At 33.8% G+C, this 12445-nt stretch overlaps 1 protein-coding gene across 1 annotated transcript; it reads left to right on the top strand.

The window, feature by feature from the left end:
• The first annotated feature begins 5858 nt into the window (after positions 1-5858).
• On the top strand, positions 5859-7548 carry LOC137637320 (uncharacterized). Its single transcript, XM_068369561.1, has 2 exons — positions 5859-6216; positions 6794-7548. Exons 1-2 carry the CDS (start codon positions 5859-5861, stop codon positions 7546-7548), a joined length of 1113 nt encoding a protein of 370 aa, XP_068225662.1.
• The last annotated feature ends 4897 nt before the right edge of the window (positions 7549-12445 follow it).

The raw sequence follows: 12445 nt of genomic DNA, 5'->3' as shown, positions 1-12445 counted from the left end.
GAGGAAAGGAAGTAGTGCCATACCCTCTGTACCATGGTCTTCCACTGTCTTGGGGTAGAGTTCTCTTGCTTGTGAGTACACTCAGGCATACTATTATATCTAATTCCTCTTCCTCTTGTTTTGTTGAAGTTTATATAGTTTATATAGGAGATATTTATTTTAAGGATTTTACTCTTCTTGAAATATCTTATTTTTCCCTTTTTCCTTTCCTCACCGGGCTATTTTTCCCTGTTGGAGCCCCTGGGTCTATAGCTTAATCCTGCTTTTCCAACTAGAGTTGTAGCTTGGAAATTAATAATATTAATATATATATATATATATATATATATATATATATATATATATATATATATATATATATATATACATACGTATAACCCATGTCCTCATTTCCATATTGATTTTAATCCTTTTTTTAATTCCTAATAAAATATCAATATTTCAATTTGTGTAATATTTCAAATAAAGTTAAAAAAAATTGAGTAGATTGAAAATATACTTATAAAAAACCTGCAAATATATCTTAAGTAAATATATAAACAACAGTTTTGATACAGGAGTTTTGTAATATATGTAACTCAAAGAGCGAGACCAATTTGAATATAAATTTTTCACTAACATAATATTTGTACAGATTAAAAATTGTGTCTTGGAATTTATAGAACTTTAAAAAACGTTTAAATTCTTTATATATAAAGACGTTTTAAACTAAGTTACCAAGCACTAATTAAGCCTATGCTTTAATGTAGTTTTAAACAATAACTGTTTTTAAATAAAATTCTTTGCTCAAAATTAACTAGCCCAATGTTTAGTTTTAAACAATAATTGTTTTTAAAATAAAATTCTTTGCTCAAAGTTGACTAACCCACTGTTTAGTTTTAAACAATAATCGTTTTTAAAATAAAATTCTTTGCTCAAAGTTGACTAACCCAATGTTTAGTTTTAAACAATAATTGTTTTTAAAATAAAATTCTTTGCTCAAGGTTGACTAACCCACTGTTTAGTTTTAAACAATAATTGTTTTTAAAATAAAATTCTTTGCTCAAAGTTGACTAACCCACTGTTTAGTTTTAAACAATAATTGTTTTTAAAATAAAATTCTTTGCTCAAAGTTGACTAACCCAATGTTTAGTTTTAAACAATAATTGTTTTTAAAATAAAATTCTTTGCTCAAGGTTGACTAACCCACTGTTTAGTTTTAAACAATAATTGTTTTTAAAATAAAATTCTTTGCTCAAAGTTGACTAACCCACTGTTTAGTTTTAAACAATAATTGTTTTTAAAATAAAATTCTTTGCTCAAAGTTGACTAACCCACTGTTTAGTTTTAAACAATAATTGTTTTTAAAATAAAATTCTTTGCTCAAAGTTGACTAACCCACTGTTTAGTTTTAAACAATAATTGTTTTTAAAATAAAATTCTTTGCTCAAAATTAACAAGCCCAATGTTTAGTTTTAAACTTAGCAACAAAACAATAACTTAGTCTTTCCTCAAAATGAACTAGTCAAAGATTCAAGTTAACACTAAATTGTATATGTTAAAGTTTTTATAGTTTAAATTGGAAATATTTATTTTAATATTGTTACTATTCCTAAAATATTTTATTTTTCCTTATTTCCTTATTTCCTTTCCTCACTGGGTTATTTTCCCTGTTGGGGCCCCTGGGCTTATAGCATCCTGCTTTTCCAACTAGGGTTTTAGCTTAGCTTTTAATAATAATAATAATAATAATAATAATAATAATAATAATAATAATAATAACAAATAAAAACCTTGGCTCGAAGTTACCTGGCCAAGGTTCAAGTGAATGCTAAAATAATTTATTAATCTAGAAATTAGCTATTATTATTATTATTATTATTATTATTATTATTACTAATAATAATAATAATAATAATAATAATAATAATAATAATAATAGCTAATTTCTAGATTAATTGCTAAGCTACAATCCCAGTTGGAATAGCAGGATGCTATAGGCCGAAGGGCTACAACAGGGAAAATAGCCCAGCGAGGAAAGAAAACAAGGAAAAATCAAATATCTTAAGAACAGTAACAACACTAAAATAATTATTTCCTATATAAACTATAAAAACTTTAACAAAACCAGAGGAAGAGAAATAAGATAGAATATTGTGAACGAGTGTACCCTCAAGCAAGAGAACTCTAACCTATGACCTTAAGCAAAGCAAGCAGAGTAATCAAGCATTCTGTACTCTTGTTTTTGCCAGCATTTCCATGGAAGATATTCCCACCACACAGGAATTAGCCTTTTCTAAGCATTCCACCGCATAGCAGAGCTGGAATGCGTGCCAACACGTAGTCATTGAAATTTGCATGCATGCGAGTGAAGTGATTGTTCATTGTGCATTCTCTCTCTCTCTCTCTCTCTCTCTCTCTCTCTCTCTCTCTCTCTCTCTCTCTCTCTCTCTCTCTCTCTCTCTCTGTGCCTAGTCATGTTGTGATATTCATGTAGGAAATGGAAATTAGTTTATGAGAAGTATAATTTCATTAATAATGTAAGATACACAGACACACTCACGCTTACATATATTTATATACATATATATACATATATATGTATATATATATACATATTTATATATATAAAATATACTCTCTCTCTCTCTCTCTCTCTCTCTCTCTCTCTCTCTCTCTCTCTCTCTCTCTCTCTCTCTCCCTCTATATATATATATATATATATATATATATATATATATATATATATATATATATATATTTATACATATATAAATGTATATATATATATATATATATATATATATATATACACTGTATATATACATACCTCCTCCAACGCCCATTGACGCCTCTATATATATATATATATATATATATATATATATATATATATATATATATATATATATATATATATATATATATATATATATATATATATATGCACGACATGTATATTCTAAAATATACATTTTAGATGATCCAGTGTATGAATTCTGTCCTGACCAGAAACTGAATGTAGTCACTGGGTATGTTCATTATTTGGGCAAATATCCTATATTGATCTTATAAACAGCATTACTTCTTGTACAGAAGCCTTTTTAACAATTTCCTTCGCATAATTAGTTAAAATATAACACTAAATTCCTCCACAGGTATCTAAATTCAGCGAGTAATATCCACACCAAATGGATAAATTTTTTCCTCAGAAATGTAATCAACATTTAGACTTGAATCTACAGCTGAGATTTCATTGTAGTAATCAAGTTTCAAATAAGACAGATTCTCTTCATAAATTACATTAAGAATCAATTTCTTGACTCTCACATTTTTCCTCAGAAATGTTATCAACATTTAAGAGACTTGAATCTACAGCTGAGATTTCATTGTAGTAATCAAGTTTCAAATAAGACAGATTCTCTTCATAAATTACATTAAGAATCAATTTCTTGTCTTTCACATTTTTCCTCAGAAATGTAATCAACATTTAAGAGACTTGAATCTACAGCTGAGATTTCATTGTAGTAATCAAGTTTCAAATAAGACAGATTCTCTTCATAAATTACATTAAGAATCTATTTCTTGTCTTTCACATTTTTCCTCAGAAATGTAATCAACATCTAAGAGACTTGAATCTACAGCTGAGATTTCATTGTAGTAATCAAGTTTCAAATAAGACAGATTCTCTTCATAAATTACATTAAGAATCAATTTCTTGTCTTTCACATTTTTCCTCAGAAATGTAATCAACATTTGGAGACTCAAATCTACAGCTGAGATTTCACTGTAGTAGTCAAGTTTCAAATAAGACAGATTTGATTCATTACATTAAGAATCAATTTCTTGACTTTCAGCTCCTAGAAATAGTCTGTTGATTCATAGTTTATTGATTAAAAGTAAATAAATTAAAGTTCCAATGGCGATATAAAACAGGCAAATAAAATTGAGAAAAGTAGGGCTGATGAAACTTCGAAATTAAATTCCCAAATACTTCTTATATGGAGTTGGGATCCAAATTACTGAATATGAGCTGAGAGACATGGGGTAGTTTGTAGCGCTACGGCCAAGCGTCCTAATTTGCTTATTATCGCTCTGACTGTTGTCTTGTATAGAATAAAAACGTTTGGAAATGGTCTACAGATCCTAAATATGTTGTGTAAGGGGGGGTTGGGGGGGGGGGCGCAGCCCCCCTGGGTAAGGACACCGCTTTTAGCATAGGTTAGGTGGGTTTTTTAAGTTAGCTTCTCCCGTCGTACTCGTAGGTAAGGAAACTGTTGTGTAAGGGGGGGGGGGGTCCGGGGGGGCGAAGCCCCCCTGGGTAAGGATACGGCTATTAACATAGGTTAGGTGGGTTTTTTAAGTTAGCTTCTACCGTTTTTAGAACGACGGCCACAGTTCAGAATATTCCCGTTTTCTACGGGATCTGGCCGTCACCCTACAAAGGCTGAGACATGTAATTAGACATTGGAAGAGAAAGGAAAGTAACATTTCTCATTTTTGTCGAAATTCATTGTCCTTTGTTCAAACAAAACACATGCAGTTCAAGGGAGGCGGCGTGAATGTTGATTACTTGCTACAGGGTACACTTGGGCACGCTGTTCTATCTTATTTCTCTTGTTTTGTTAAAGTTTTCAAAGTTTATATAGGAAATATTTGATTAAATGTTGTTACTCTTCTTAAAAATTTTATTTTTCCTTGTTTCCTTTCTTCACTGGGCTATTTTCCCTGTTGGAGCCCCTGGGCTATTTTCCCTGTTGGAACCCCTGGGCTATTTTCCCTGTTGGAACCCCTGGGCTGTTTTCCCTGTTGGAGCCCCTGGGCTATTTTCCCTGTTGGAACCCCTGGGCTGTTTTCCCTGTTGGAGCCCCTGGACTATTTTCCCTGTTGGAGCCCCTGGGCTATTTTCCCTGTTGGAACCCCTGGGCTGTTTTCCCTGTTGGAGCCCCTGGACTATTTTCCCTGTTGGAACCCCTGGGCTGTTTTCCCTGTTGGAGCCCCTGGGCTATTTTCCCTGTTGGAACCCCTGGGCTGTTTTCCCTGTTGGAGCCCCTGGGCTATTTTCCCTGTTGGAACCCCTGGGCTGTTTTCCCTGTTGGAGCCCCTGGGCTATTTTCCCTGTTGGAGCCCCTGGGCTATTTTCCCTGTTGGAACCCCCGGGCTGTTTTCCCTGTTGAAGCCCCTGGGCTATTTTCCCTGTTGGAACCCCTGGGCTGTTTTCCCTGTTGGAGCCCCTGGGCTATTTTCCCTGTTGGAACCCCTGGGCTGTTTTCCCTGTTGGAGCCCCTGGGCTATTTTCCCTGTTGGAACCCCTGGGCTGTTTTCCCTGTTGGAGCCCCTGGGCTATTTTCCCTGTTGGAGCCCCTGAGCTTATAGAACCCTGCTTTTCCAACTAGGGTTGTAGCTTAGCAAGTATTAATAATAATAATAATAATAATAATAATAATAATAATAATAATAATACGGTGATATCATCCATGGAGATGGTTTGGGCATGTTCTTCGCACTCACCAAGAGAGATTAGTTCACCAAACGTTCTGATGGGCTCCACAAGCCACTAGAAGAATTGGAAGACCCAGGCCTACATGGCTAAGGACTATAAAGCTCGAAGTAGGAGATGATGAATGGAGAGGTATTAAATTAAAAGCTCAAAACAAAGATGACTGGCGAAATCTAACCGAGGTCCTTTGCATTAATAGGCGTAGGAGGAGATGATGATGATGATGATGATAATCATAATAATAATAATAATAGGGTCCTATGGTATTGAAAAATAAAGCTATATCATACTTATGGTCATCTATCGGATTCGGAATCACACGAACATTGGTCTCAAATCACACGAACATGGAACCATACGAACATTGGTCTCAAACCACATGAACATTGCTCTCAAATCACATGAACATGGAATCACAGGAACATTGGTCTCAAATTACACGAACATTGGTCTCAAATCACACGAACATTGGTCTCAAATCACACGAACATTGGTCTCTAACGAACATTGGTCTCTAACGAACATTGGTCTCAAATTACACGAACATTGGTCTCTAACGAACATTGGTCTCAAATTACACGAACATTGGTCTCAAATTACACGAACATTGGTCTCAAATTACACGAACATTGGTCTCAAATCACACGAACATTGGTTTCAAATTCCACGAACAATGGTCTCAAATTACACGAACATTGGTCTCAAATTACACGAACATTGGTCTCTAACGAACATTGGTCTCAAATAACACGAACATTGGTCTCAAATCACACGAACATTGGTCTCAAATTACATGAACATTGGTCTCAAATCACACGAACATTGGTCTCTAACGAATATTGGTCTCAAATTACACGAACATTGGTCTCAAATTACACGAACATTGGTCTCTAACGAACATTGGTCTCAAATTACACGAACATTGGTCTCAAATCACACGAACATTGGTTTCAAATTCCACGAACAATAGTCTCAAATTACACGAACATTGGTCTCAAATCACACGAACATTGGTCACAAATCACACGAACATTGGTCTCATATTACACGAACATTGGTCTCAAATCACACGAACATTGGTCTCATATTACACGAACATTGGTCACAAATCACACGAACATTGGTCTCATATTACACGAACATTGGTCTCAAATCACACGAACATTGGTCACAAATCACACGAACATTGGTGTTAAACCACAAATCACACGGACATTGGTCTCAAATCACACGAACATTGGTCTCAAATCACACAAACATTGGTCACAAATCACACAAACATTGGTCTCAAATCACAAATCACATGAACATTAGCCTCAAATTACACGAACACTGGTCTCAAATTATACGAACTTTGGTCTCAAATCACACGAACATTGTTCTCAAATCACACGAACATTGGTCTTAAATCACACGAACATTGGTCTCAAATCACAAATCACACGAACATTAGCCTCAAATTACACGAACATTGGTCTCAAATTATACGAACTTTGGTCTCAAATTACACGAACATTGGTCTCAAATCACACGAACATTTGTCTCAAATCACACGAACACTGGTCTCAAACGAACATTGGTCACAAATCACACGAACATTGGTCACAAATTACACGAACATTGGTCTCATATTACACGAACATTGGTCTCAAATCACACGAACATTGGTCTCATATTACACGAACATTGGTCACAAATCACACGAACATTGGTCTCAAATCACACGAACATTGGTCTCATATTACACGAACATTGGTCTCAAATCACACGAACATTGGTCTCAAATCACACGAACATTGGTCTTAAATCACACGAACATTGGACTCAAATTACACGAACATTGGTCTCAAATTACACGAAGATTGGTCTCAAATCACACGAACATGGAATCACAAGAACATTGGCCTCAAATCACACGAACATTGGTCTCAAACGAACATTGGTCTCAAATCACACGAAGATTGGTCTCAAATTACACGAACATTGGACTCAAATCACATGAACATGGAATCATACGAACATTGGTCTCAAATCACACGAACATGGAATCACAGGAACATTGGTCTTAAATTACACGAACATTGGTCTCAAATTACACGAACATTGTTCTCAAACGAACATTAGTCTCAAATCACACGAACATTGGTCTAGACAGCCAGCTTTGTTGGGGACTCACAATTAGATCATACCAGATGAAAAGGAACCACAAATCCGGATGCTTTGAAATGCCCTGGATTCCAGTACACAAAGGCCTGGAAATCATTGGGTGATTAAACCCGTATGTTATGGAGGGCTGTCAACTGCACTTTCACTCCATATTTATTTTTATATTTTTTGTAGTCCTTCCGATATAAACATTTTAACAAAGGACATTTTAAACCATTCAACTGGGGAATGAGTGGTGGTTAATAGCATTTCCTTCCGCATTTTGTTTTAATGGTTGGGACACAACAAACATTAACAGCTAAATCTATTTATGTACAGTTTGTATACTGTATTTACATCACCTCTGTATAATAAAGAGCAGGTCTCTCTCTCTCTCTCTCTCTCTCTCTCTCTCTCTCTCTCTCTCTCTCTCTCTCTCTATATATATATATATATATATATATATATATATATATATATATATATATATATATATATATATATATATATATATATATATAAATATATATATATTCTTTCTGGTCACACTCAGCTCTCCCCTGCCCTCGGGTGGGGGTAGATAGAGTAGTCATACCCTGGGGAGAGGGGAATGCGTGCACTTGTGCATATCTATCTAAATATTTAGAAGACATTTTTGGACGGGTCACGTACACTAGAGTGTGTATATATATATATATATATATATATATATATATATATATATATATATATATATATATATATATATATATATATATATATAAACAAAATCAATCAGAGCCAATTTCATAACACAATTGATAAATCATGGATGAGCACACCGTGCTGAAAACTTACAAAATATTAGCTACTTTATACACTCAAACAGAAGCCTCACTAGCAACTTGTAGACCTCTCACTGATACATCGTCATTCAGTTCGTATACCGAGGAGCCTCTTTTGAATATGTCTTATTCAACGTATAAGTTTTTTGAGGCCCTAAAATCCCTAAATTAGGGTTTTTTTTTCATAAACTCCAGTCTTCCAAATCCCTGAATTAGGGATTTTTCATAAACTCCAGTCTTCCAAATCCATAAATTAGGGATTTTTCATAAACTCCAGTCTTCCAAATCCATAAATTAGGTATTTTTCATAAACTCCAGTCTTCCAAATCCCTAAATTAGGGATTTTTCATAAACTCCAGTCTTCCAAATCCCTAAATTAGGGATTTTTCATAAACTCCAGTCTTCCGAATCCATAAATTAGGGATTTTTCATAAACTCCAGTCTTCCAAATCCATAAATTAGGTATTTTTCATAAACTCCAGTCTTCCAAATCCCTAAATTAGGTATTTTTCATAAACTCCAGTCTTCCAAATCCATAAATTAGGGATTTTTCATAAACTCCAGTCTTCCAAATCCATAAATTAGGTATTTTTCATAAACTCCAGTCTTCCAAATCCCTAAATTAGGGATTTTTCATAAACTCAAGTCTTCCAAATCCCTGAATTAGGGATTTTTCATAAACTCCAGTCTTCCAAATCCCTGAATTAGGGATTTTTCATAAACTCCAGTCTTCCAAATCCATAAATTAGGGATTTTTCATAAACTCCAGTCTTCCAAATCCATAAATTAGGTATTTTTCATAAACTCCAGTCTTCCAAATCCCTAAATTAGGGATTTTTCATAAACTCCGTCTTCCAAATCCATAAATTAGGGATTTTTCATAAACTCCAGTCTTCCAAATCCATAAATTAGGTATTTTTCATAAACTCAAGTCTTCCAAATCCATAAATTAGGTATTTTTCATAAACTCCAGTCTTCCAAATCCATAAATTAGGGATTTTTCATAAACTCAAGTCTTCCAAATCACTAAATTAGGGAATTTTCATAAAATCAAGTCTTCCAAATCCCTAAATTAGGGAATTTTCATAAACTCCAGTCTTCCAAATCCCTAAATTAGGGATTTTTCATAAACTACAGTCTTCCAAATCCCTAAATTAGGGAATTTTCATAAACTCCAGTCTTCCAAATCCCTAAATTAGGGAACTTTCATAAACTCAAGTCTTCCAAATCCCTAAATTAGGGAATTTTCATAAACTCCAGTCTTCCAAATCACTAAATTAGGGAATTTTCATAAAATCAAGTCTTCCAAATCGATAAATAGGGGATTTTTCATAAACTCCAGTCTTCCAAATCCCTAAATTAGGGATTTTTCATAAACTCCAGTCTTCCAAATCCATAAATTAGGGATTTTTCATAAACTCCAGTCTTCCAAATCCCTATATTAGGGAATTTTCATAAACTCCAGTCTTCCAAATCCCTAAATTGGGGATTTTTCATAAACTCCAGTCTTCCAAATCCCTAAATTAGGGATTTTTCATAAACTCCAGTCTTCCAAATCCCTAAATTAGGGAATTTTCATAAACTCCAGTCTTCCAAATCCCTAAATTAGGGATTTTTCATAAACTCGTCTTCCAAATCCCTAAATTAGGGAGTTTTCATAAACTCCAGTCTTCCAAATCCCTAAATTAGGGAATTTTCATAAACTCCAGTCTTCCAAATCCCTAAATTAGGGAATTTTCATAAACTCCAGTCTTCCAAATCCCTAAATTAGGGATTTTACATAAACTCCAGTCTTCCAAATCCCTAAATTAGGGATTTTTCATAAACTCCAGTCTTATAAAATCCGTAATTAGGGATTTTTCATAAACTCCAGTCTTCCAAATCCCTAAATTAGGGATTTTTCATAAACTCCAGTCTTCCAAATCCCTAAATTAGGGAATTTTCATAAACTCCAGTCTGATTTTTCATAAACTCCAGTCTTCCAAATCCCTAAATTAGGGATTTTTCATAAACTCCAGTCTTATAAAATCCGTAAATTAGGGATTTTTCATAAACTCCAGTCTTCCAAATCCCTAAATTAGGGATTTTTCATAAACTCCAGTCTTCCAAATCCCTAAATTAGGGAATTTTCATAAACTCAAGTCTTCCAAATCCCTAAATTAGGGAATTTTCATAAACTCCAGTCTTCCAAATCACTAAATTAGGGAATTTTCATAAAATCAAGTCTTCCAAATCGATAAATAGGGGATTTTTCATAAACTCCAGTCTTCCAAATCCCTAAATTAGGGATTTTTCATAAACTCCAGTCTTCCAAATCCATAAATTAGGGATTTTTCATAAACTCCAGTCTTCCAAATCCCTATATTAGGGAATTTTCATAAACTCCAGTCTTCCAAATCCCTAAATTGGGGATTTTTCATAAACTCCAGTCTTCCAAATCCCTAAATTAGAGATTTTTCATAAACTCCAGTCTTCCAAATCCCTAAATTAGGGAATTTTCATAAACTCCAGTCTTCCAAATCCCTAAATTAGGGATTTTTCATAAACTCCAGTCTTCCAAATCCCTAAATTAGGGAGTTTTCATAAACTCCAGTCTTCCAAATCCCTAAATTAGGGAATTTTCATAAACTCCAGTCTTCCAAATCCCTAAATTAGGGAATTTTCATAAAGTCCAGTCTTCCAAATCCCTAAATTAGGGATTTTTCATAAACTCCAGTCTTCCAAATCCCTAAATTAGGGATTTTTCATAAACTCCAGTCTTATAAAATCCGTAATTAGGGATTTTTCATAAACTCCAGTCTTCCAAATCCCTAAATTAGGGATTTTTCATAAACTCCAGTCTTCCAAATCCCTAAATTAGGGAATTTTCATAAACTCCAGTCTGATTTTTCATAAACTCCAGTCTTCCAAATCCGTAAATTAGGGATTTTTCATAAACTCCAGTCTTATAAAATCCGTAAATTAGGGATTTTTCATAAACTCCAGTCTTCCAAATCCCTAAATTAGGGATTTTTCATAAACTCCAGTCTTCCCAGAGAGACAAACTTCCTATTCAGAATGGTTATTGTCTTTGATAAACATCTTGACGCTAACTTCATTCAAATAAGAACCAGATGTTATCATCATCATCAATATTATTATTATTATTATCATTATCATCATCATCAATATTATTATTATTATTATTATTATTATCATCATCATTATCATTACTTTTACACACATATCTATATCTATCTTTCTCTCTATATATACAGTATTTATACATATGTATGTATCTGTACATATACACACAAACATTATTATTATTATTATTATTATTATTATTATTATTATTATTATCATTTTTTTTATTATTATTATTACTTGCAAAGCTACAACCCTAGTTGGAAAAGCAAGATGCTATAAGCCCATGGCCTCCAACAGGCTAAATAGTTTAGTGAGGAAAGGAAATAAGGAAATATACTACAAGAGAAGTTTAAGGACAATGACATTAAAATAAATCTTTAACATATAAACTATAAAAACTTTAATAAAAAGGAAGAGAAACAAGATAGAAAAGTGCCCGAGTGTACCCTCGAGCAAGAAAACTCTACCCCATAACGGTGAAAGACTTTGGTACAAAGGGTATGGCACTACCCAAGACTAGAGAACAATGGTTTGATTTTAGATTATCATTCTCCTAGCAGAGCTGCTTACCGTAGCTAGAGTCTCTTCTACCTTTACGTGGACGAAAGTAAGTACTGAATAACTAGAGTGCAGTAGTTAACGCCTGGAGTGAAGAAGAATTGTTAGGTAACCTAAGTGTTGTCAGGTGTATGAGGACAGAAGAGAGTGTGGAAAGAATAGGCCAGACTATTCAGTGTGTGGGTGTGTAGGCAAAGGAAAATGAGCCATAACCAAAGAGAGGGGTACAATGTAATACAGCCTGGCCAGTCAAAGGCCCTAATAATTCCTTTAACTGGCTCATCCATGCATCCATAAGCTTTGAAAACTC

Source organism: Palaemon carinicauda, unplaced genomic scaffold (genome assembly GCF_036898095.1).
Source record: "Palaemon carinicauda isolate YSFRI2023 unplaced genomic scaffold, ASM3689809v2 scaffold653, whole genome shotgun sequence".
In the NCBI taxonomy this organism is placed as follows: Eukaryota; Metazoa; Arthropoda; class Malacostraca; order Decapoda; family Palaemonidae; genus Palaemon; species Palaemon carinicauda.
Note: the sequence above shows the minus strand (reverse complement) of the source record. Positions and strands in the feature narration are given on the sequence as shown.